Source organism: Oncorhynchus gorbuscha, linkage group LG11 (genome assembly GCF_021184085.1).
Source record: "Oncorhynchus gorbuscha isolate QuinsamMale2020 ecotype Even-year linkage group LG11, OgorEven_v1.0, whole genome shotgun sequence".
In the NCBI taxonomy this organism is placed as follows: Eukaryota; Metazoa; Chordata; class Actinopteri; order Salmoniformes; family Salmonidae; genus Oncorhynchus; species Oncorhynchus gorbuscha.
Window position 1 is genome coordinate 3,545,385 of NC_060183.1, and position 27,662 is coordinate 3,573,046.

The 27,662-nt window shown below is 46.1% G+C and overlaps 1 protein-coding gene across 1 annotated transcript in view; it reads left to right on the plus strand.

Annotated features, from left to right (window-relative positions):
* LOC124047516 (SLX4 interacting protein) overlaps positions 1-27,662 on the plus strand; it is a 124,763-nt gene that overhangs the window by 59,011 nt on the left and 38,090 nt on the right. The window contains exons 5-6 of the mRNA XM_046367817.1: positions 21,181-21,258; positions 23,780-23,865. Coding sequence (XP_046223773.1) covers positions 21,181-21,258; positions 23,780-23,865 — 164 coding nt within the window. The remainder of the gene's footprint in view (positions 1-21,180; positions 21,259-23,779; positions 23,866-27,662) is intronic.

Below are 27,662 nucleotides of genomic sequence, written 5' to 3' on the forward strand. Positions count from 1 at the left end.
CACTCACTCACTCTACACACTCACTCTACACACTCACTCTCTACACACTCACTCACTCACACTCTACACACTCACTCACTCACTCACTCACTCACTCACTCACTCACTCACTCACTCTCTACTCACTCACTCACTCTCTACACACTCACTCACTCACTCACTCACTCACTCACTCACTCACTCACTCACCACTCACTCACTCACTCTCTACCACTCACTCACTCACTCACTCACTCACTCACTCACTCACTCACTCACTCACTCACTCACTCACATTCACTCACTCACATTCACTCTCTACACACTCACTCTCTACACACTCACTCACTCACTCACTCTCTACACACTCACTCACTCACTCACTCACTCACTCACTCACTCACTCACTCACTCACCATCACTCACTCACTCACTCACTCACTCACTCACACACTCTCTACACACTCACTCTCTACACACTCACTCTCTAAACACTCACTCACTCACTCTACACACTCACTCTACACACTCACTCTCTACACACTCACTCACTCTCTACACACTCACTCACTCTCTACACACTCACTCTCTACACACTCACTCACTCACTCACTCACATTCACTCTCTACACACTCACTCTCTACACACTCACTCTCTACACACTCACTCACACACTCACACACTCACTCACTCACTCACTCACTCACTCACTCACTCACCACTCACTCACTCACTCACTCACTCTCTACACACTCACTCTCTACACACTCACTCACTCACTCACTCACCACTCACTCACTCACTCACTCACTCACTCACTCACTCACTCACTCACTCACTCACTCACTCACTCTCTACACACTCACTCACTCACTCACTCACTCACTCACTCACTCACTCACTCACTCACTCACTCACTCTTTACACACTCACTCACACAAATCCCTTCCAGGCTTGTAAGTGAATGTTTGAGGTCAGCATGTTATGTTGAAGGGCTTGTTTTGTAGTTTGTGTGGGTGTGTTAACAGAGGTCTGAACAGGATCAACACGTGTTTTATTGGCTGCCTCTCGCGTCTATTAGCGAGACAAAGGTTGAATCTCCATGTGTTCGTTCCAAATGGCACCCTATTCCCTATATAGCGGACTACTTTTGACCAGGGCCCATACAAAGTAGTGCACTACTTTTGACCAGGGCCCATAGAAAGTAGTGCACTACTTTTGACCAGGGCCCATGGAAAGTAGTGCACTACTTTTGACCAGGACCCATAGAAAGTAGTGCACTACTTTTGACCAGGGCCCATAGAAAGTAGTGCACTACTTTTGAGGGCCCATAGCACAACACCCACTAGCACAACACCCACTAGCACAACACCATCCAACGCCCACTAGCACAACACCGTCCAACGCCCACTAGCACAACACCCACTAGCACAACACCGTCCAACGCCCACTAGCACAACACCGTCCAACGCCCACTAGCACAACACCGTCCAACGCCCACTAGCACAACACCGTCCAACGCCCACTAGCACAACATCGTCCAACGCCCACTAGCACAACACCGTCCAACGCCCACTAGCACAACACCCACTAGCACAACACCGTCCAACGCCCACTAGCACAACACCGTCCAACGCCCACTAGCACAACACCGTCCAACGCCCACTAGCACAACACCGTCCAACGCCCACTAGCACAACGCCCACTAGCACAACGCCCACTAGCACAACACCGTCCAACGCCCACTAGCACAACACCCACTAGCACAACACCGTCCAACGCCCACTAGCACAACACCGTCCAACGCCCACTAGCACAACACCGTCCAACGCCCACTAGCACAACACAGTCCAACGCCCACTAGCACAACACCGTCCAACGCCCACTAGCACAACATCGTCCAACGCCCACTAGCACAACACCGTCCAACGCCCACTAGCACAACACCCACTAGCACAACACCGTCCAACGCCCACTAGCACAACACCGTCCAACGCCCACTAGCACAACACCGTCCAACGCCCACTAGCACAACACCGTCCAACGCCCACTAGCACAACGCCCACTAGCACAACGCCCACTAGCACAACGCCCACTAGCACAACACCGTCCAACGCCCACTAGCACAACACCCACTAGCACAACACCGTCCAACGCCCACTAGCACAACACCGTCCAACGCCCACTAGCACAACACCGTCCAACGCCCACTAGCACAACACAGTCCAACGCCCACTAGCACAACACCGTCCAACGCCCACTAGCACAACACCGTCCTACGCCCACTAGCACAACACCGTCCAACGCCCACTAGCACAACACCGTCCAACGCCCACTAGCACAACACCGTCCAACGCCCACTAGCACAACACCGTCCAACGCCCACTAGCACAACACCGTCCAACGCCCACTAGCACAACACCGTCCAACGCCCACTAGCACAACACCGTCCAACGCCCACTAGCACAACACCGTCCAACGCCCACTAGCACAACACCGTCCTACGCCCACTAGCACAACACCGTCCTACGCCCACTAGCACAACACCGTCCTACGCCCACTAGCACAACACCGTCCTACGCCCACTAGCACAACACCGTCCTACGCCCACTAGCACAACACCGTCCTACGCCCACTAGCACAACACCGTCCTACGCCCACTAGCACAACACAGTCCTACGCCCACTAGCACAACACCGTCCTACGCCCACTAGCACAACACCGTCCTACGCCCACTAGCACAACACCGTCCTACGCCCACTAGCACAACACCGTCCCTACGCCCACTAGCACAACACCGTCCTACGCCCACTAGCACAACACCGTCCTACGCCCACTAGCACAACACCGTCCTACGCCCACTAGCACAACACCGTCCTACGCCCACTAGCACAACACCGTCCTACGCCCACTAGCACAACACCGTCCCTACGCCCACTAGCACAACACCGTCCCTACGCCCACTAGCACAACACCGTCCTACGCCCACTAGCACAACACCGTCCTACGCCCACTAGCACAACACCGTCCTACGCCCACTAGCACAACACCGTCCTACGCCCACTAGCACAACACCGTCCTACGCCCACTAGCACAACACCGTCCTACGCCCACTAGCACAACACCGTCCTACGCCCACTAGCACAACACCGTCCCTACGCCCACTAGCACAACACCGTCCTACGCCCACTAGCACAACACCGTCCCTACGCCCACTAGCACAACACCGTCCCTACGCCCACTAGCACAACACCGTCCCTACGCCCACTAGCACAACACCGTCCTACGCCCACTAGCACAACACCGTCCTACGCCCACTAGCACAACACCGTCCTACGCCCACTAGCACAACACCGTCCCTACGCCCACTAGCACAACACCGTCCTACGCCCACTAGCACAACACCGTCCTACGCCCACTAGCACAACACCGTCCCTACGCCCACTAGCACAACACCGTCCTACGCCCACTAGCACAACACCGTCCTACGCCCACTAGCACAACACCGTCCTACGCCCACTAGCACAACACCGTCCTACGCCCACTAGCACAACACCGTCCTACGCCCACTAGCACAACACCGTCCTACGCCCACTAGCACAACACCGTCCTACGCCCACTAGCACAACACCGTCCTACGCCCACTAGCACAACACCGTCCTACGCCCACTAGCACAACACCGTCCTACGCCCACTAGCACAACACCGTCCTACGCCCACTAGCACAACACCGTCCTACGCCCACTAGCACAACACCGTCCTACGCCCACTAGCACAACACCGTCCTACGCCCACTTGCACAACACCGTCCTACGCCCACTAGCACAACACCTTCCTACGCCCACTAGCACAACACCGTCCTACGCCCACTAGCACAACACCGTCCTACGCCCATTAGCACAACCATACAATAGACAGAATAACTAGAATGGATATGACTAGAATAATATTAACTAAGATCTAGGATCGTTGTATTTCTATAATTCCAACCCAGTCACTCACATGTTCCAGTGTGGTTCGGTGCTACCATGCTGCGTAGACATAGAATAACTAGAATGGATATGGTACGTATCCGTCGGTCTATTTCTATGTTTACACCCCACCACCCCAGTTAGTCACATGTCCCAGACAAGTGTCGGTTGGTCGGTGTTATCACACTGCTGCTCGCTGTGTTTCGTAACCATGACGAAGGGGTCACCACAATATTAAATTGAACACTCATGTGCAAATATTGTTTCAGGTGGGACTGACTGATGTTGAGTAGCGGGGTGATAAGGCACTGTTCTCTGAGTCTTAAATGGTACCCTGTTCCCTACATAGTGTACTACCTTCAACCAGAGCCCTGTGGGCCTTTTTCCCCCTGGTACCTTGACAAAAGCACTGTATAGGGAATAGGGGAGCTATTTGGGACTCACAGGGTGTTGTGATGTGGTTCCAGGAAAATCCCTGCTCCTTTATGTGAGGATAACTTCCTCAGGAGGAGAGGGAGAGGTAGGGAGAGGGGGGGGGTCGGGTTAGAGAGAGAGAGAGATCGGGTTAGAGAGAGAGAGAGATCGGGTTAGAGAGAGAGAGATCGGGTTAGAGAGAGAGAGATCGGGTTAGAGAGAGAGAGATCGGGTTAGAGAGAGAGAGATCGGGTTAGAGAGAGAGAGATCGGGTTAGAGAGAGAGAGATCGGGTTAGAGAGAGAGAGATCGGGTTAGAGAGAGAGAGATCGGGTTAGAGAGAGAGAGATCGGGTTAGAGAGAGAGAGATCGGGTTAGAGAGAGAGAGAGAGATCGGGTTAGAGAGAGAGAGAGAGATCGGGTTAGAGAGAGAGAGAGAGATCGGGTTAGAGAGAGAGAGAGAGATCGGGTTAGAGAGAGAGAGCGATCGGGTTAGAGAGAGAGAGCGATCGGGTTAGAGAGAGAGAGCGATCGGGTTAGAGAGAGAGAGAGAGATGGGGTTAGAGAGAGAGAGAGATCGGGTTAGAGAGAGAGAGAGATCGGGTTAGAGAGAGAGAGAGATGGTTAGAGAGAGAGAGAGAGAGATATGGTTAGAGAGAGAGAGAGAGAGAGAGAGAGAGATGGGGTTAGAGAGAGAGAGATCGGGTGAGAGAGAGAGAGAGAGAGATGGTTAGAGAGAGAGAGAGAGAGAGAGAGATGGGGTTAGAGAGAGAGAGAGATGGGGTTAGAGATGGGGTTAGAGAGAGAGAGAGATGGGGTTAGAGAGAGAGAGAGATCGGGTTAGAGAGAGAGAGAGATCGGGTTAGAGAGAGAGAGATCGGGTTAGAGAGAGAGAGAGATGGTTAGAGAGAGAGAGAGAGAGAGAGAGATATGGTTAGAGAGAGAGAGAGATCGGGTTAGAGAGAGAGAGAGAGAGAGATGGTTAGAGAGAGAGAGGGAGAGAGAGAGATGGGGTTAGAGAGAGAGATCGGGTTAGAGAGAGAGAGAGATCGGGTTAGAGAGAGAGAGAGATGGTTAGAGAGAGAGAGAGAGAGAGAGAGATATGGTTAGAGAGAGAGAGAGAGAGATATGGTTAGAGAGAGAGAGAGAGAGAGAGATGGTTAGAGAGAGAGATGGTTAGAGAGAGAGAGAGATGGTTAGAGAGAGAGAGAGAGAGAGAGAGATGGGGTTAGAGAGAGAGAGAGATCGGGTTAGAGAGAGAGAGAGAGAGAGAGAGAATGGTTAGAGAGAGAGAGAGAGAGAGATGGGGTTAGAGAGAGAGAGAGATCGGGTTAGAGAGAGAGAGAGAGAGATCGGGTTAGAGAGAGAGAGATCGGGTTAGAGAGAGAGAGATCGGGTTAGAGAGAGAGAGATCGGGTAGAGAGAGAGAGAGATGGTTAGAGAGAGAGAGAGAGATATGGTTAGAGAGAGAGAGAGAGAGAGAGAGATCGGGTTAGAGAGCGAGAGAGAGCGATATGGTTAGAGAGAGAGAGAGATCGGGTTAGAGAGAGAGAGAGATCGGGTTAGAGAGAGAGAGATCGGGTTAGAGAGAGAGAGAGAGATCGGGTTAGAGAGAGAGAGAGAGATCGGGTTAGAGAGAGAGAGAGTTAGAGAGAGATAGAGAGAGAGTTAGAGAGAGAGAGATATGGTTAGAGAGAGAGAGAGAGAGAGAGATGGTTAGAGAGAGAGAGAGAGAGATGGTTAGAGAGAGAGAGAGAGATGGTTAGAGAGAGAGAGAGAGATCGGGTTAGAGAGAGAGAGAGTTAGAGAGAGATAGAGAGAGAGTTAGAGAGAGAGAGATATGGTTAGAGAGAGAGAGAGAGAGAGAGAGAGAGATGGTTAGAGAGAGAGAGAGAGATGGTTAGAGAGAGAGAGAGATGGTTAGAGAGAGAGAGAGAGAGATGGTTAGAGAGAGAGAGAGAGAGAGAGATGGTTAGAGAGAGAGAGAGAGAGATGGTTAGAGAGAGAGAGAGATGGTTAGAGAGAGAGAGAGATGGTTAGAGAGAGAGAGAGATGGTTAGAGAGAGAGAGAGAGACTGAGACTTAGAGAGAGAGAGAGATGGTTAGAGAGAGAGAGAGATGGTTAGAGAGAGAGAGACTGAGACTTAGAGAGAGAGAGAGATGGTTAGAGAGAGAGAGAGATGTGGTTCGAGAGAGAGAGAGAGGGAGGGAGGGAGGGGGACAAGCGGACGGTCAACAATGCCTCGATGTCAGAGGTCCAGGGTCCTCAGTCAGTGATGTCTGTCTGTCCCACTTGTTCAACTCTCGTCCAGAAACATTCTGGTGTCTCAATGATCTCTGCAGTATGTTTTTACCGTAAGGCCTGTTTAGTGTCTCCATGATCTCTTCAGGATCTCTTCAGGATATGGACTGAATACAAACAGTGCAGCTATTCCCTCCGTAAGGCTATTAAACAAGCTAAGCGTCAGTACAGAGACAAAGTGGAATCTCAATTCAATGGCTCAGACACAAGAGGCATGTGGCAGGGTCTACAGTCAATCACGGACTACAAGATGAAATCCAGCCCAGTCACGGACCAGGATGTCTTGCTCCCAGGCAGACTAAATAACTTTTTTGCCCGCTTTGAGGACAATACAGTGCCACTGACACGGCCTGCAACGGAAACATGCGGTCTCTCCTTCACTGCAGCCGAGGTGAGTAAGACATTTAAACGTGTTAACCCTCGCAAGGCTGCAGGCCCAGACGGCATCCCCAGCCGCGCCCTCCGAGCATGCGCAGACCAGCTGGCCGGTGTGTTTACGGACATATTCAATCAATCCCTATACCAGTCTGCTGTTCCCACATGCTTCAAGAGGGCCACCATTGTTCCTGTTCCCAAGAAAGCTAAGGTAACTGAGCTAAACGACTACCGCCCCGTAGCACTCACTTCCGTCATCATGAAGTGCTTTGAGAGACTAGTCAAGGACCATATCACCTCCACCCTACCTGACACCCTAGACCCACTCCAATTTGCTTACCGCCCAAATAGGTCCACAGACGATGCAATCTCAACCACACTGCACACTGCCCTAACCCACCTGGACAAGAGGAATACCTATGTGAGAATGCTGTTCATCGACTACAGCTCGGCATTCAACACCATAGTACCCTCCAAGCTCGTCATCAAGCTCGAGACCCTGGGTCTCGACCCCGCCCTGTGCAACTGGGTACTGGACTTCCTGACGGGCCGCCCCCAGGTGGTGAGGGTAGGCAACAACATCTCCTCCCCGCTGATCCTCAACACGGGGCCCCACAAGGGTGCGTTCTGAGCCCTCTCCTGTACTCCCTGTTCACCCACGACTGCGTGGCCACGCACGCTCCAACTCAATCATCAAGTTTGCGGACGACACAACAGTGGTAGGCTTGATTACCAACAACGACGAGACGGCCTACAGGGAGGAGGTGAGGGCCCTTGGAGTGTGGTGTCAGGAAAATAACCTCACACTCAACGTCAACAAAACTAAGGAGATGATTGTGGACTTCAGGAAACAGCAGAGGGAACACCCCCTATCCACATCGATGGAACAGTAGTGGAGAGGGTAGCTAGTTTTAAGTTCCTCGGCATACACATCACAGACAAACTGAATTGGTCCACTCACACTGACAGCGTCGTGAAGAAGGCGCAGCAGCGCCTATTCAACCTCAGGAGGCTGAAAAAATTCGGCTTGTCACCAAAAGCACTCACAAACTTCTACAGATGCACAATCGAGAGCATCCTGGCGGGCTGTATCACCGCCTGGTACGGCAACTGCTCCGCCCTCAACCGTAAGGCTCTCCAGAGGGTAGTGAGGACTGCACAACGCATCACCGGGGGCAAACTACCTGCCCTCCAGGACACCTACACCACCCGTTGTTACAGAAAGGCCATAAAGATCATCAAGGACATCAACCACCCGAACCACTGCCTGTTCACCCCGCTATCATCCAGAAGGCGAGGTCAGTACAGGTGCATCAAAGCTGGGACCGAGAGACTGAAAAACAGCTTCTATCTCAAGGCCATCAGACTGTTAAATAGCCACCACTAACATTGAGTGGCTGCTGCCAACACACTGTCATTGACACTGACCCAACTCCAGCCATTTTAATAATGGGAATTGATGGAAATGATGTAAATATATATATATATATATATATATATATATATATATATATATATATATATATATATATATATCACTAGCCACTTTAAACAATGCTACCTTATATAATGTTACTTACCCTACATTATTCATCTCATATGCATATGTATATACTGTACTCTACAACATCGACTGCATCCTTATGTAACACATGTATCACTAGCCACTTTAACTATGCCACTTTGTTTACTTTGTCTACACACTCATCTCATATGTATATACTGTACTCGATACCATCTACTGTATGCTGCTCTGTACCATCACTCATTCATATATCCTTATGTACATGTTCCTTATCCCCTTACACTGTGTATAAGACAGTAGTTTTTTTTTGGAATTGTTAGTTAGATTACTTGTTGGTTATCACTGCATTGTCGGAACTAGAAGCACAAGCATTTCGCTACACTCGCATTAACATCTGCTAACCATGTGTATGTGACAAATAAAATTTGATTTGATTTGACTGGAGTTAATGAAGTCAGTTCTATGGGCTTTAAAGGGATACTTTGGGATTTTTGCATTGAAGCCCTTTATCGACTTCCCCAGAGTTAGATAAACTTGTAATAACTGAGTGATGAAACTCGAATGACAATCGTCCATTCACTACCAGTAAGAGACTGGCTACCCGGTAGGAGACCGGCTACCCGGTAGGAAGACCGGCTACCCGGTAGGAGACTGGCTACCCGGTAGGAGACTGGCTACCCGGTAGGAGACCGGCTACCCGGTAGGAGACCGGCTACCCGGTAGGAGACCGGCTACCCGGTAGGAGACCGGCTACCCGGTAGGAGACCGGCTACCCGGTAGGAGACCGGCTACCCGGTAGGAGACTGGCTACCCGGTAGGAGACTGGCTACCCGGTAGGAGACTGGCTACCCGGTAGGAGACTGGCTACCCGGTAGGAGACCGGCTACCCGACCCGGTAGGAGACCGGCTACCCGGTAGGAGACCGGCTACCCGACCCGGTAGGAGACTGGCTACCCGTTGAGAATTGCTAATTTGCTAGCAAGAGCTTTGGGTACTTTTTTGCCTGTGAGGCAGTGCTGGTGCCAAAAGCACCCTATAAATTGGCTCAATAGGAACTGCCAGTGAACCACTCAAAATATGTAGGTTAAAGAAGTATGGTTATAATTAATGGTTACCAGCCTTTTAACTTTTCATCCAATTGACGACAATAGTCAAACATCTGCATAAAGAAAATATGCTAATTTTCCCGCCAGTGTTCCCACCAAACGGACTTGTTGTGGATAAAAACAGGTGTGTGATTACCTAGTACAACAAAATGTACTTCTTCGCTTTCAAAGTTTTCGTGTTCTGAAAAAAAATCTAAAGTTCAATGTGTTTCCATTGTATTTTCAACTCTACCGACAGTTTTGTCACACAAACTGTTGCGTTAAGTAGCAAATGTGCCTCCTCTGGTACGTGGATTCTAGCTCGTGGATTCTGCGCGTAGGCTCGTCTACAGGTATCGATCATCATGTCACCAGAACAACACCCTTGATATTTATTGGAAAGCAGCATCAAGCTCATTACCGTGCACTTTTCCCCTGTGAAGTTCATCTTCACTTATTTCATCTGTAATAAACTGCATGCTTTCCCGAACTGTATCATCGGCAGGGTAGCCTAGTGGTTAGAGCGTTGGACTAGTAACCGAAAGGTTGCAAGTTCATATCCCCGAGCTGACAAGGTACAAATCTGTCGTTCTGCCCGTTAACCCACTGTTCCTAGGCCGTCATTGAAAATAAGAATTTGTTCTTCACTGACTTGCCTAGTTAAATAAAGGTAAAAAAAAAAGTGTATTTTTCAATATGGTGGTTATTATATCAAGTCCTGAGAACGCGAAGCTGCCATCTCTGTCGGTGCCGGATGTGTTTTATATATGTTTGCTTATAAAGGAGTTTCTATCACCAGTTGTCGTGGGAGTGGCAGTTGTCGTGGGAGTGGCAGTTGTCGTGGGAGTGGCAGTTGTCGTGGGAGTGGCAGTTGTCGTGGGAGTGGCAGTTGTCGTGGGAGTGGCAGTTGTCGTTCTTATCTAATTAAAAATGTCTCCATATCTACTGAATCAAGCGTCAGCACCGTGACCTTCAGAGGGGAAGGGAACCTGAACGCACAGGCAAAAGATTTTCAGCTTGCAGGCCGACACTGGAAAGTTACTGAGTGAAAGTGAAAAGAGTGAGGGCTTTGCATAGACACTTTGTTGCGTTTTGTTGTGGGACTAGAATAAATGCCTGGAACCTAAAAGAACATTATTAACCGGTTTCCCATGCTTTTAAAATAACGGTTCTTTTCCGGAACAGTATGGATCACTTTCGTTCCAGGTTCCATTTCTGTTCCTTGAAAATGTTGGTTATTTTCCGGTTTTCTGTTCTGTTCCCTGAACCGGTTCTGACCCCTGCTTTTAAGACGGTGATGTTTGTGCCAAAAACATTTGTTAATAATCACCAGCAGTGGAAATAAAGTAGAATGCCAACATTACTGGACGAGCAAACTGTCTGTCTGACTTTTTCAGGAAGTGCAGTATCCCTTGGGTAGCAGCAGCTTCATCTTTATCCTGTGGAAAACACAGTTATTAAATGAGTCAAAAGTATTGAAGTTAGGTTGATGCAGCCATCTAGCTAATGTTAGCTAGCTATCTATCTAGCTAGGCTACTCTAAAGCTATTGTTGGTTGTTTTGTTAGCTATCTATCTAGCTAGGCTAGTCTAAAGCTATCTAGTAGTTTTGTTAGCTAGCTCTAAATTGGATCATTACCGATAAGTTTAATAGGACAAATTAACTGGGGCAGCAGGGTAGCCTAGTGGTTAGAGCGTTGGACTAGTAACCGAAAGGTTGCAAGTTCAAACCCCCAAGCTGACAAGGTAAAAATCTGTCGTTCTGCCCCTGAACAGGCAGTTAACCCACTGTTCCTAGGCCAGTTAACCCACTGTTCCTAGGCCAGTTAACCCACTGTTCCTAGACCAGTTAACCCACTGTTCCTAGACCAGTTGACCCACTGTTCCTAGACCAGTTGACCCACTGTTCCTAGACCAGTTGACCCACTGTTCCTAGACCAGTTGACCCACTGTTCCTAGACCAGTTGACCCACTGTTCCTAGACCAGTTGACCCACTGTTCCTAGACCAGTTGACCCACTGTTCCTAGACCAGTTGACCCACTGTTCCTAGACCAGTTGACCCACTGTTCCTAGACCAGTTGACCCACTGTTCCTAGACCAGTTGACCCACAGTCCATATAGCTTAGTAGAACCTCCCTACCACTGGCTTTACACTCTGTTCGGTTAAAACACTATAGACTGCCCTCCTGCCACAGAAAGGGTTTAATTTACAGTTAACATAATCACTATGAACCCATGATACAACTTTTAGAAACCCTTACTGTAAAGCTTATTGTAAAATGTATCTTTAAACATAACAGACTGCCCTCCTGCCACAGAAAAGGTTTTCATTTACAGTTAACATAATCACTATGAACCCATGATAAAACCTTTAGAAACCCTTACTGTAAAGCTTATTGTAAAATGCATCTTTAAACATATTCAGTGAGCAGTGTAAAACATAACAGACTACCCTCCTGCCACAGAAAGGGTTTAATTTACAGTTAATATAATCATTATGAAACCCTTACTGTAAAAGCTTATTGTAAAATGTATCTTTAAACATAACAGACTATCCTCCTGCCACAGAAAGGGTTTCATTTACAGTTAATATAATCATTATGAAACCCTTACTGTAAAAGCTTATTGTAAAATGTATCTTTAAACATAACAGACTATCCTCCTGCCACAGAAAGGGTTTCATTTACAGTTAATATAATCATTATGAAACCCTTACTGTAAAGCTTATTGTAAAATGTATCTTTAAACATAACAGACTACCCTCCTGCCACAGAAAGGGTTTCATTTACAGTTAATATAATCATTATGAAACGCTTACTGTAAAAGCTTATTGTAAAATGTATCTTTAAACATAACAGACTATCCTCCTGCCACAGAAAGGGTTTCATTTACAGTTAATATAATCATTATGAAACCCTTACTGTAAAGCTTATTGTAAAATGTATCTTTAAACATAACAGACTATCCTCCTGCCACAGAAAGGGTTTCATTTACAGTTAATATAATCATTATGAAACCCTTACTGTAAAGCTTATTGTAAAATGTATCTTTAAACATAACAGACTACCCTCCTGCCACAGAAAGGGTTTCATTTACAGTTAATATAATCATTATGAAACGCTTACTGTAAAAGCTTATTGTAAAATGTATCTTTAAACATAACAGACTATCCTCCTGCCACAGAAAGGGTTTCATTTACAGTTAATATAATCATTATGAAACGCTTACTGTAAAAGCTTATTGTAAAATGTATCTTTAAACATAACAGACTATCCTCCTGCCACAGAAAGGGTTTCATTTACAGTTAATATAATCATTATGAAACGCTTACTGTAAAGCTTATTGTAAAATGTATCTTTAAACATAACAGACTATCCTCCTGCCACAGAAAGGGTTTCATTTACAGTTAATATAATCATTATGAAACCCTTACTGTAAAAGCTTATTGTAAAATGTATCTTTAAACATAACAGACTACCCTCCTGCCACAGAAAGGGTTTCATTTACAGTTAATATAATCATTATGAAACCCTTACTGTAAAGCTTATTGTAAAATGTATCTTTAAACATAACAGACTATCCTCCTGCCACAGAAAGGGTTTCATTTACAGTTAATATAATCATTATGAAACCCTTACTGTAAAGCTTATTGTAAAATGTATCTTTAAACATAACAGACTACCCTCCTGCCACAGAAAGGGTTTCATTTACAGTTAATATAATCATTATGAAACCCTTACTGTAAAGCTTATTGTAAAATGTATCTTTAAACATAACAGACTATCCTCCTGCCACAGAAAGGGTTTCATTTACAGTTAATATAATCATTATGAAACGCTTACTGTAAAAGCTTATTGTAAAATGTATCTTTAAACATAACAGACTATCCTCCTGCCACAGAAAGGGTTTAATTTACAGTTAATATAATCATTATGAAACGCTTACTGTAAAAGCTTATTGTAAAATGTATCTTTAAACATAACAGACTATCCTCCTGCCACAGAAAGGGTTTCATTTACAGTTAATATAATCATTATGAAACGCTTACTGTAAAAGCTTATTGTAAAATGTGTCTTTAAACATAACAGAATATCCTCCTGCCACAGAAAGGGTTTCATTTACAGTTAATATAATCATTATGAAACGCTTACTGTAAAAGCTTATTGTAAAATGTATCTTTAAACATAACAGACTATCCTCCTGCCACAGAAAGGGTTTAATTTACAGTTAATATAATCATTATGAAACGCTTACTGTAAAAGCTTATTGTAAAATGTATCTTTAAACATAACAGACTATCCTCCTGCCACAGAAAGGGTTTCATTTACAGTTAATATAATCATTATGAAACGCTTACTGTAAAAGCTTATTGTAAAATGTGTCTTTAAACATAACAGAATATCCTCCTGCCACAGAAAGGGTTTCATTTACAGTTAATATAATCATTATGAAACGCTTACTGTAAAAGCTTATTGTAAAATGTATCTTTAAACATAACAGACTATCCTCCTGCCACAGAAAGGGTTTAATTTACAGTTAATATAATCATTATGAAACGCTTACTGTAAAAGCTTATTGTAAAATGTATCTTTAAACATAACAGACTATCCTCCTGCCACAAAAAGGGTTTCATTTTCTACTAATGAACCCTTCATACAGGAAACATTTATTGTAAAACATTGTGGACTACAGCTGTGTACATAACATCCTATTCCCTATATAAATAGGGTACAGGGTACCATTATGGACTGCATTCCTGCCCTAGAAACCAAGGGGCCACTCTTCCCCCAAGGAGTCACACTGTTTGGAGGGAGACCAAAACATGACTGTAGGCTTATCACGAGATCAAGTCCTGATCCCAAATGGCACCCTATTCCCTATATAATGCAGTAATTTTACTACCAGAGCCCTTGTCTAAAGTAGTGCACTATCTAGGGAATAGGGTGCCTTTAGGGCTCTGGTCTAAAGTAGTGCTCTATATAGGGAATAGGGTTCTATAGGGCTCTGGTCTAAAGTAGTGATTTATATAGGGAATAGGGTTCTATAGGGCTCTGGTCTAAAGTAGTGATTTATATAGGGAATAGGGTGCCATAGGGCTCTGGTCTAAAGTAGTGCACTATATAGGGAATAGGGTTCCATTTGGGAAGCAGGCCACTCTCTGGGACTCGAGCCAAAACCAACTCTGCTCGACACAGGACACTGTAAAGATGGAGCAACAGCTGACGTCTCCAGTCACGCCGCACACACACACACACACACACACACACACACACACACACACACACACACACACACACACACACACACACACACACACACACACACACACACACACACACACACACACACACACACACACACACACACACACACACACACACACACGTTGTTCCTCTATCCTTGTGGGGGCCTAAAATTAATTTCCATTTACAATCTTATTTTCCCTAACCCATAACCCTGACCTTAACCCTAAACTGAACCCCTAACCATAACCCTAAACTGAACCCCTAACCCTTACCATAACCCTGACCTTAACCCTAAACCTAACACATAACCCTTACCATAACCTTAACCCTAAACTGAACCCCTAACCATAACCCTGACCTTAACCCTAAACCTAACCCATAACCCTTACCCTGACCCTGACCTTAACCCTAAACCTAATTCTTAACCCTAAACTTAACCCCTAACCATAACCCTAAACCTAACCCATAACCCTGACCTTAACCCTAAACTTAACCCCTAATCCTTACCATAACCCTGACCTTAACTCTAAACCTAATTCTTAACCCTAAACTGAACCCATAACCCTGACCTTAACCCTAAACTTAACCCCTAACCCTTACCATAACCCTGACCCTGACCTTAACCCTAAACCTAATTCTTAACCCTAAACTGAACCCCTAACCATAACCCTGACCTTAACCCTAAACCTAACCCATAACCCTAAACTGAACCCCTAACCATAACCCTGACCTTAACCCTAAACTTAACCCCTAACCCATAACCCTGACCTTAACCCCTAACCATAACCCTGACCTTAACCCCTAACCATAACCCTGACCTTAACCCTAAACCTAATTCTTAACCCTAAACTTAACCCCTAACCATAACCCTGACCTTAACCCTAAACCTAACCCATAACCCTGACCTTAACCCTAAACTGAACCTTAACCCATAACCCTGACCTTAACCCCTAACCATAACCCTGACCTTAACCCCTAACCATAACCCTGACCTTAACCCTAAACCTAATTCTTAACCCTAAACTTAACCCCTAACCATAACCCTGACCTTGGTTGCTGGTTACCTCCAGACTTGACGCTTAGAATTCAGGCCAATATTTTTTTCTAACGGTCTGAAAGTCTTTTAGGTGACTTTTGACAAACTCCAAGCTGGGCTGTCATGTACCTTTTAGTGAGGAGTGGCTTCAGTCTGGCCACTTTACCATAAAGTCCTGATTGGTGGAGTGCTGCAGAGATGGTTGCCCTTCTGGAAGGATCTTCCATCTCCACAGAGGAACTCTGTCAGAGTGACCATCAGGTTCTTGGTCACCTCCCTGACCAAGGCTCTTCTCCCCCTGATTGGTCAGTTTGTCCGGGCGACCGGCTCTAGGAAAAGTCTTGGTGGTTTAAACTTCTCCCATTTTTTAGGAATGATTGAGGCCAGTGTGTTCTTGGGGACCTTCAATGCTGCAGTAATGTTTTGGTACCCTTCCCCAGATCTGTGCCTCAACCTTATATAGACAGGTGTGTTCCTTTCCAAATCATGTCTATTTGGACCTTCAATTCTGCTGACATTTTGTTTTGTTACACAACCCCAGATCTGTGCCTCGATTACAATCCTGTCTCTGAGCTTTACGGACAGCGCAGGACATTCCTAAATCCATCCTCAACGGGAAATATCCATTTCGGTCGTGTGGCGCTGTTTACCCCCACGGCGCTGTGCAGGCCGAGCATGTCCCTATAGTACCACAACACAGCTGGGAGAAGAAACATCTTGAGTAGCGCAAAATTGATTTATAACATTGCGGATTAAGTACATTTGCGTGCACTACATCTAAAGCACTACATCTCACTATACTGAGATCATGTATTTGGGTGTGTTTTGATATTTTTTGCTGTATAAACGAACAATGAGGAAGTGAATCGCGACTGGGTGATCTTAGCAACCCAAAGGTCGAGAGTTCGAATCTCGTCATGGACAACATGAGCATTTTTTAAAAGATAATTACCAACTTTTCTACTTCCTTAGTACTTTCTACTTTTCAACTATTTAGCATGTTAGCTAATCCTTCTCCTAACCTTAAGCCTAACTCTTAACCGTTTAACCGAATGCCCCTAGCCTAGCTAATGTTAGCCAGCTAGCTAACGTTAGCCACAACAAATTGAAATTCGTAACACATACTCATTGCAAATTGATAGGCTATTGTGCTGAATTGTAATTTGTAGCATATGTGAATTGGATGATAGACATCACAAATCAATACATACCATATGAAACTTGGATATCGTCCTTTATCGGCCCTGCGGTACAGCGTAGTAAGTCGCTCTGGATAAGAGCGTCTGCTAAATTACTTAAATGTAAATGTTAAATGTAAGTAGCATAGTCATCTACGACTTAGGAAATGTGCTACGTCGACATTAAAAGAGACACATTTTGAATTAATTACAACTTCTTTCGAATGTGAACATGTGCAACATTGCATCAACGTAGCTGAAGAACAAACGTGGTTGCATAATTCTCTATGCAAAAAGTGTGCTGTGAACCACCAAACATGTTTTTAAAATTAAATACAGTTTCTGGAGCACGAAGGAGAGTTGAATCAAAATAATAAACAGAACGTCCCTCTGGGCCGTGAAATATTCACAATATTCATGGGTAAGTCACTCTGGGCCCTGCAGTAATGAGATAAATTACACTTTCTGTCTCCTACAAATGAACTCAGGTGTTCATCGGTGAGACTGGTGCAGGTGTTCATCGGTGAGACTGGTGCAGGTGAGACTGGTGCAGGTGAGACTGGTGCAGGTGAGACTGGTGCAGGTGAGACTGGTGCAGGTGTTCATCGGTGAGACTGGTGCAGGTGAGACTGGTGCAGGTGTTCACGGTGAGACTGGTGCAGGTGAGACTGGTGCAGGTGAGACTGGTGCAGGTGTTCACGGTGAGACTGGTGCAGGTGAGACTGGTGCAGGTGTTCACGGTGAGACTGGTGCAGGTGAGACTGGTGCAGGTGAGACTGGTGCAGGTGAGACTGGTGCAGGTGAGACTGGTGCAGGTGAGACTGGTGCAGGTGTTCATTGGTGAGACTGGTGCAGGTGTTCATTGGTGAGACTGGTGCAGGTGTTCATCGGTGAGACTGGTGCGCTCTTTGTTTTTTAATAAAGGTCATTGTGGAGAAGACTGATGCACAGCTGTATGTGGAACCAAACATGTTCAGGATGTATAGTGCTCAGCTTCTTGAGAACAGGGACATTAGCTGCAGGCACCATCTTTTCCCCAGGAAGTGGCACGGTTACCAGCCTGCTCCTTCAAAGACGCATTGCCTTGCAGCTCAATCAACTCCATCTGCTGCGATGCAACGTCTACCCATCTGAAGATCTGTTTTGCTTCTTCTGACAACTGTGTCACATTTGTGACCATGAATTGGGGTTCTGGATGAGAAGCAGCAGTTTTCATCTAACCGTGATGTCATCAAAGTGAGCCTTGAAGTTATCCATCAGATTCTGGATGAAATCAACATGGTTTCTCTCCCTTTTGCTCCAAAAGTTTGAGGATGTGGAGAAGTTTTCCCTGGAGATCATTCTTGAAAAGCTCGATTTTCTTCTGGAAAGGCCGGATTACTGTTATCATGTCTCATCCCTGCAGCTTGACGTTCACTTGATTTAGGCTGTGATGTAATGTCTGGCCAAAAATTCAGCTGTTTCCAACTTCTCATATTCCAAAAACTCTGAAAACTGAGTTGCCTTGTCACTCAATTTGCTCTGATGAGAAAGCTTTGCTTTCCTCCCGAATGGCCCAAAAGTGTTCCAAAACTCTGTCTTGCTGAGCCTTCTGAAATTGTTGTGCAGGTCGGAGGTCATCAATTGGCATTGGCGTCTGTCAGAACTTTCTGACATTGTTGTGCAGGTCGGAGGTCATCAACTGGCATTGGCGTCTGTCAGAACTTTCTGGCATTGTTGTGCAGGTCGGAGGTCATCAACTGGCATTGGCGTCTGTCAGAACTTTCTCGTAGCAGACGGTGTTGAAGGGGTGATGTTGCTCTCAAAAAGTTGATCCGTGTCATCATCGTTGTCATGACCTCGGGAATACTCGTTTCCCGGACTGGCACTCGGGACAGATTGGTGGATGATGCAGTGGTAATATGTCAGCTCCGGGTGGTCCTCTTTCAAACGTGCAACCAGTCCCCTCCCTCTTCCTGTAGGGTGCAACCAGTCCCCTCCCTCTTCCTGTAGGGTGCAACCAGTCCCCTCCCTCTTCCTGTAGGGTGCAACCAGTCCCCTCCCTCTTCCTGTAGGGTGCAACCAGTCCCCTCCCTCTTCCTTTAGGGTGCAACCAGTCCCCTCCCTCTTCCTGTAGGGTGAAACCAGTCCCCTTCCTCTTCCTGTAGGGTGAAACCAGTCCCCTTCCTCTTCCTGTAGGGTGAAACCAGTCCCCTCCCTCTTCCTGTAGGGTGCAACCAGTCCCCTCCCTCTTCCTGTAGGGTGCAACCAGTCCCCTCCCTCTTCCTGTAGGGTGGCAACCAGTCCCCTCCCTCTTCCTGTAGGGTGCAACCAGTCCCCTCCCTCTTCCTGTAGGGTGCAACCAGTCCCCTCCCTCTTCCTGTAGGGTGCGACCAGTCCCCTCCCTCTTCCTGTAGGGTGCAACCAGTCCCCTCCCTCTTCCTGTAGGGTGCGACCAGTCCCCTCCCTCTTCCTGTAGGGTGCGACCAGTCCCCTCCCTCTTCCTGTAGGGTGCAACCAGTCCCCTCCCTCTTCCTGTAGGGTGCAACCAGTCCCCTCCCTCTTCCTTTAGGGTGCAACCAGTCCCCTCCCTCTTCCTGTAGGGTGAAACCAGTCCCCTTCCTCTTCCTGTAGGGTGAAACCAGTCCCCTCCCTCTTCCTGTAGGGTGCAACCAGTCCCCTCCCTCTTCCTGTAGGGTGCAACCAGTCCCCTCCCTCTTCCTTTAGGGTGGCAACCAGTCCCCTCCCTCTTCCTTTAGGGTGCAACCAGTCCCCTCCCTCTTCCTTTAGGGTGCAACCAGTCCCCTCCCTCTTCCTGTAGGGTGCGACCAGTCCCCTCCCTCTTCCTGTAGGGTGCAACCAGTCCCCTCCCTCTTCCTGTAGGGTGCAACCAGTCCCCTCCCTCTTCCAGTAGGGTGCAACCAGTTGATAACTACACTCCTATCTGTGTAGTTAACAGTTGATAACTACACTCCCATCTGTGTAGTTAACAGTTGATAACTACACTCCCATCTGTGTAGTTAACAGTTGATAACTACACTCCTATCTGTGTAGTTAACAGTTGATAACTACACTCCCATCTGTGTAGTTAACAGTTGATAACTACACTCCCATCTGTGTAGTTAACAGTTGATAACTACACTCCTATCTATCAGAAAATTGCGGGTATAAAATAAATAAATAAATGTTATGTTGTCCGGATTGACCCTTCTCTGGGTCCAGACTTGGACCGCGGTCCGCCAGTTGAGTTTGGCTGGCGGTTCAAGTTACCTCTTGTGGATCAGAAAATTGCGGGTTAGCCTCCCGGAGGAGATATTTTTCCGCCATTCTTTCGTTTATAGTTTTATAAACAAGTACAAACATAACTTTAAGCTGAAATTATTGCGACATAGGTAATGTATTGTCCATTGATCAGCACCACAATTTATAAAACAGGACCATGGTTGAATCCCACGTGGTTCTGAGCACATGTCGACGTTGCTCTACAGATAAGCTAACAGAGCCTGTCTGCATTCCTGATTTCTCCTCTACTGTGTATTCAACACACCACCACCTGTTATGCTGGACACCTACTGACCAATAAAGGATGTTATTATGTGTTGTTGTTTTTTTCCAAGGACATGTTTTGTTAAAAATGTCAGGTTTAAAGGAATACAGGCACAACATTACTACAAGACAAAACGGCTCAATCGAGCATACAAGCAAAGCTTGCTTTCATAAAAAATCAAATGTAAAGCATGAAAAGGTAGCGTAATGGGATAATGTCTTACTGTGTTGTTTGAAGAATCCAATACTTTATCTTGTATGTGGTACAAATCACACTATTGTGGGGGCACCTCCTCTAAGAGTCTGAATGAGGCTGTTTGAGAAGGTTTGAATCCCTAGCAACCTGCCTACACATAGTCTGAAGTACAATAGCTTCTGTAGTAGGTCAAAGCTGTATGCTGGAAAACCTTGCTATAGCATGGGTGGAATAGCCATTGTGGTGCTCATGTGAGTTTCTTTTCTTTTTCTGCTTTAAACCAACGACTATTCTCACTTAAAACATAGTTTTTGTTTTGTTTTTAATCTTGCTTGTTTTCTTTCACAGGGAGAAGAGTTAGCCTGGTGGCCAACTTCGTGAAGAGACATTTCAACCTGAGGTGTATTGTCAAGCATCAGTACGGAGGTTAGTAATCACCTAGTTTATACCTGCATTGTAGTAGGTATTCACATATGTTATACCCAGGAAAAGTAAGCAGTATAGGGGACACTGGTAGGTATGAGGGCTGGGGTCAAATGTCATTTCATTTCAGGAAGCGCACTGAAATTCCTGTTTTCCAATGTTTTTCAATGAGGACAATTTGGAATTTGGTTTACTTTTTGAATTGACTGGAATTGAACATGGTTTTGACCTTAACTCTGGAAGGTATATTAAATAATGTTCGAGAGGGTCGCCTCTTCTGTTGTGTCCATCTCACTCCTGTTTCCGTCTCAACACTGCAGTCCATGTAAGTGAGCCTTGTCTGAGCCAGAGCGGCCCCATAGTACACCCTCTGGACAGGACTCTAGTTCAGTTCAAGCAAACCCGTCATTTGCAGTGCTTCAGCGCTGACTTGAAAGTATACCATGTGTATATATTGAAAGAGTTCAGAAGAGGACGCGCCGTTAAAGACCCTTGAACTCATAAATCATCTTTATGTACAGTTCCATTCAAAGGTTTGGACACACCTACTCATTCAAGGGTTTTCTTTATTTTATTTTTTACAATTTTCTACATTGTAGAATAATAGTGAAGACATCAAAAACTATGAAAATAATAATAAAAAATCCCTTGAATGAGTAGGTGTGTTTGACCGGTGCTGTATGTGCTTATGCAAAGCAGTGAGTCCACACAATATACCTTTTAAAAGGTCTCTCCTTCACTTGTTTTAACATCCTGACCCTTCAGGAAATTATTATCTCGATAACAGCATTTTCGGTAGTTAAATGCAACAAAACATTATTTGTAAAAAGCAATCTATTAATATACTATATAATATACTATAATTTGTTTTCAAGCATGATAGCTATACTTTTAGTTTGTTTGACCCAGCTTGTTTGCCTTAAGCAAATCGTGCTTGAGAACATCCTGCAAGTTTGTCCCTGGAGGGCCTCCTTAATCTGCCCGTTAAATTTGTCCCTGAAGGGCCTCCTTAATCTGCCCGTTAAGTTTGTCCCTGAAGGGCCTCCTTAATCTGCCCGTTAAGTTTGTCCCTGGAGGGCCTCCTTAATCTGCCCGTTAAATTTGTCCCTGAAGGGCCTCCTTAATCTGCCTGTTAAGTTTGTCCATGAAGGGCCTTCTTAATCTGCCCGTTAAGTTTGTCCCTGGTGGGCTGTCTTAGTCTGGTGTTAAGATTGTCCCTGGTGGGCCTCCTTAATCTGCCTGTTAAGTTTGTCCCTGGTGGGCCTCCTTAATCTGCCCATTAAGTTTGTCCCTGAAGGGCCTCCTTAATCTGCCCATTAAGTTTGTCCCTGAAGGGCTGTCTTAGTCTGGTGTTAAATTTGTCCCTGAAGGGCCTCCTTAATCTGCCCGTTAAATTTGTCCTTGAAGGGCCTCCTTAATCTGCCTGTTAAATTTGTCCCTGAAGGGCCTCCTTAATCTGTCCGTTAAATTTGTCCCTGAAGGGCCTCCTTAATCTGCCCGTTAAATTTGTCCCTGAAGGGCCTCCTTAATCTGCCCATTAAGTTTGTCCCTGAAGGGCCTCCTTAATCTGCCCGTTAAATTTGTCCCTGAAGGGCCTCCTTAATCTGCCCGTTAAATTTGTCCCTGAAGGGCCTCCTTAATCTGCCCGTTAAGTTTGTCCGTGAAGGGCCTCCTTAATCTTCCCGTTAAATTTGTCCCTGAAGGGCCTTCTTAATCTGCCCGTTAAATTTGTCCCTGAAGGGCCTCCTTAATCTGCCCGTTAAGTTTGTCCCTGAAGGGCCTCCTTAATCTGCCCGTTAAATTTGTCCCTGAAGGGCCTCCTTAATCTGCCCGTTAAGTTTGTCCCTGAAGGGCCTCCTTAATCTGCCCGTTAAATTTGTCCCTGAAGGACCTCCTTAATCTGCCCGTTAAATTTGTCCCTGAAGGGCCTCCTTAATCTTCCTGTTAAGTTTGTCCCTGAAGGGCCTCCTTTCTGAGACCGTAAAAAGATGGGAGTCCCTTTCCTTCTATAGGAGGGCTGTGAGACTGAGAATGTTACATCTCCATGGCCCATGGAGCTCTTTGTCTTGGGACACTTTCATGGTCCTCTTCCTCCCAAATGGAGCTCTTCCTCTTGGGACACGTTCATGGTCCTCTTCCTCCCAAATGGAGCTCTTCGTCTTGGGACACTTTCATGGGTCCTCTTCCTCCCAAATGGAGCTCTTCGTCTTGGGACACTTTCATGGGTCCTCTCCCTCCCAAATGGAGCTCTTCGTCTTGGGACACTTTCATGGTCAATAATTTTGCACGCCCAATTTTTCAGTTTTTGATTTGTTCCACTTCATGATTGTGTCCCACTCGTTGTTGATTCTTCACAAAAAAATACAGTTTTATATCTTTGTTTGACGCCTGAAATGTGGCAAAAGGTCGCAAAGTTCAAGGGGGCCGAATACTTTCGCAGGGCACTGTATATATATATAATGTGTGTGTGTGTGTGTGTGTGTGTATATATATATATATATATATGTGTGTGCTTTCTCCCCAGAGCTGCGTGTGTTTCCTGAGCGTTATGTGGTGTGTGTGAGCCGACTGGAGGATGCCTCAGCTAACCCGACCCCGGCCGTAATCGTGGTGAGTGGCTGTTTATACTCCACTACTTCCTCTTCCTTCCAGTCGCTTGGCAACATCACCAGCACGGGGCTGTCTGTCTGTTATTATAGGGCTTCGGTGCCAAATACTGCTCCCACTTCCCACTGTATGTGCTGGAAGTTGTTTACTTAGATTCGCCCCTGGATGCGCTGCCAAATTGTGCGCCAGGGTCTCACTGGATGTGTCCCAAATGGCATCCTCTTCCCTATGGACCCTGGTCAAAGTAGGGCACTTTATAGGGAATAGGGTGCCATTTTGGATGCGGTCTGTATATGCCGGCTTTGTTTAAGTAGTGTGGCCCCTGGACCTGCCAGGGTGATTTCCAGGCCCCCGACCCCTACTCACAGGGATGGGGACAAGATTGGGACAGAGTGTCTGAGGTTGTGGGTTCAAGGAGTTGTGGGGTGAGGGGTTCCAGAGTTTACAGGGGTCACGCACCACTGGATCTGGGGTCCAGGGAGAGACCGACATCTGTTTATGCGATCTTGTCACAATGACCATAGGGGTTGGCAAGACAGCACGAACAGACCTGGGACCAGACTCGTCTTATTGAACCCAATGACCATAGGGGTTGGCAAGACAGCACCAACAGACCTGGGACCAGACTAGTCTTATTGAACCCAATGACCAGAGGGGTTGGCAAGACAGCACCAACAGACCTGGGACCAGACTAGTCTTATTGAACCCAATGACCATAGTTGTTGGCAAGACAGCACCAACAGACCTGGGACCAGACTAGTCTTATTGAACCCAATGACCAGAGGGGTTGGCAAGACAGCACCAACAGACCTGGGACCAGACTAGTCTTATTGAACCCAATGACCAGAGGGGTTGGCAAGACAGCACCAACAGACCTGGGACCAGACTAGTCTTATTGAACCCAATGACCAGAGGGGTTGGCAAGACCGCACCAACAGACCTGGGACCAGACTAGTCTTATTGAACCCAATGACCAGAGGGGTTGGCAAGACAGCACGAACAGACCTGGGACCAGACTCGTCTTATTGAACCCAATGACCAGACTAGTCTTATTGAACCCAATGACCAACATGTAGTGCCTTCTAAGAATGTGTAGTACCTTCTAAGAATGTGTAGTGCCTTCTAAGAATGTGTAGTGCCTTCTAAGAATGTGTAGTGCCTTCTAAGAATGTGTAGTGCTTTCTAACAATGTGTAGTGCCTTCTAAGAATGTGTAGTGCCTTCTAAGAACGTGTAGTGCCTTCTAAGAATGTGTAGTGCCTTCTAAGAATGTGTAGTGCTTTCTAAGAATGTGTAGTGCCTTCTAAGAATGTGTAGTGCCTTCTAAGAATGTGTAGTGCCTTCTAAGAATGTGTAGTGCCTTCTAAGAATGTGTAGTGCCTTCTAAGAATGTGTAGTGCCTTCTAATAACGTGTAGTGCCTTCTAAGAATGTGTAGTGCCTTCTAAGAACGTGTAGTGCCTTCTAAGAATGTGTAGTGCTTTCTAAGAATGTGTAGTGCCTTCTAAGAATGTGTAGTGCCTTCTAAGAATGTGTAGTGCCTTCTAAGAATGTGTAGTGCCTTCTAAGAATGTGTAGTGCCTTCTAAGAATGTGTAGTGCCTTCTAAGAATGTGTAGTGCCTTCTAAGAATGTGTAGTGCCTTCTAAGAATGTGTAGTGCCTTCTAAGAATGTGTAGTGCCTTCTAAGAAGAACTTGTAGTGCCTTCTAAGAAGAACTTGTAGTGCCTTCTAAGAAGAACTTGTAGTGCCTTCTAAGAACTTGTAGTGCCTTCTAAGAACTTGTAGTGCCTTCTAAGAACTTGTAGTGCCTTCTAAGAATGTGTAGTGCCTTCTAAGAATGTGTAGTGCCTTCTAAGAATGTGTAGTGCCTTCTAAGAATGTGTTGTGCCTTCTAAGAACGTGTAGTGCCTTCTAAGAACGTGTAGTGCCTTCTAAGAACGTGTAGTGCCTTCTAAGAACGTGTAGTGCCTTCTAAGAACGTGTAGTGCCTTCTAAGAACGTGTAGTGCCTTCTAAGAACGTGTAGTGCCTTCTAAGAACGTGTAGTGCCTTCTAAGAACGTGTAGTGCCTTCTAAGAAGGTGTAGTGCCTTCTAAGAAGGTGTAGTGCCTTCTAAGAAGGTGTAGTGCCTTCTAAGAAGGTGTAGTGCCTTCTAAGAACGTGTAGTGCTTTCTCTGAATATGTATCTGACTATAGTTGGTAATGTTAGAGACCACCATTCCTTTCAACACATACTCAACAATTTGTTGTCTGGTCTGAGGGAGATTCCCATGGTAGTTTCTTAGTCAGAAGTCATGTGCCTTCATTGATTTGATTCACATTCAGAAGTTTGGGGGAAAGCTGTAGTCAGTTTAGGAACAGCTGTAGTCAGTTTAGGAACAGCTGTAGTCAGTTTAGGAACAGCTGCTGTAGTCAGTGTAGGAACAGCTGCTGTAGTCAGTTTAGGAACAGCTGCTGTAGTCAGTTTAAGAACAGCTGTAGTCAGTTTAGGAACAGCTGTAGTCAGTTTAGGAACAGCTGTAGTCAGTTTAGGAACAGCTGTAGTCAGTTTAGGAACAGCTGTAGTCAGTTTAGGAACAGCTGTAGTCAGTGTAGGAACAGCTGTAGTCAGTTTAGGAACAGCTGTAGTCAGTTTAGGAACAGCTGTAGTCAGTTTAGGAACAGCTGTAGTCAGTTTAGGAACAGCTGTAGTCAGTGTAGGAACAGCTGTAGTCAGTGTAGGAACAGCTGCTGTAGTCAGTTTAGGAACAGCTGCTGTAGTCAGTTTAGGAACAGCTGCTGTAGTCAGTTTAGGAACAGCTGCTGTAGTCAGTTTAGGAACAGCTGCTGTAGTCAGTTTAGGAACAGCTGTAGTCAGTGTAGGAACAGCTGCTGTAGTCAGTTTAGGAACAGCTGTAGTCAGTTTAGGAACAGCTGTAGTCAGTTTAGGAACAGCTGTAGTCAGTTTAGGAACAGCTGTAGTCAGTGTAGGAACAGCTGTAGTCAGTGTAGGAACAGCTGTAGTCAGTGTAGGAACAGCTGCTGTAGTCAGTTTAGGAACAGCTGCTGTAGTCAGTTTAGGAACAGCTGCTGTAGTCAGTTTAGGAACAGCTGCTGTAGTCAGTTTAGGAACAGCTGCTGTAGTCAGTGTAGGAACAGCTGCTGTAGTCAGTTTAGGAACAGCTGTAGTCAGTTTAGGAACAGCTGTAGTCAGTTTAGGAACAGCTGTAGTCAGTTTAGGAACAGCTGTAGTCAGTGTAGGAACAGCTGTAGTCAGTGTAGGAACAGCTGTAGTCAGTGTAGGAACAGCTGCTGTAGTCAGTGTAGGAACAGCTGCTGTAGTCAGTTTAGGAACAGCTGCTGTAGTCAGTTTAGGAACAGCTGCTGTAGTCAGTTTAGGAACAGCTGCTGTAGTCAGTTTAGGAACAGCTGTAGTCAGTTTAGGAACAGCTGTAGTCAGTGTAGGAACAGCTGCTGTAGTCAGTTTAGGAACAGCTGCTGTAGTCAGTTTAGGAACAGCTGCTGTAGTCAGTGTAGGAACAGCTGCTGTAGTCAGTTTAGGAACAGCTGCTGTAGTCAGTTTAGGAACAGCTGTAGTCAGTTTAGGAACAGCTGTAGTCAGTTTAGGAACAGCTGTAGTCAGTGTAGGAACAGCTGTAGTCAGTGTAGGAACAGCTGTAGTCAGTTTAGGAACAGCTGCTGTAGTCAGTTTAGGAACAGCTGCTGTAGTCAGTTTAGGAACAGCTGCTGTAGTCAGTTTAGGAACAGCTGCTGTAGTCAGTTTAGGAACAGCTGTAGTCAGTTTAGGAACAGCTGTAGTCA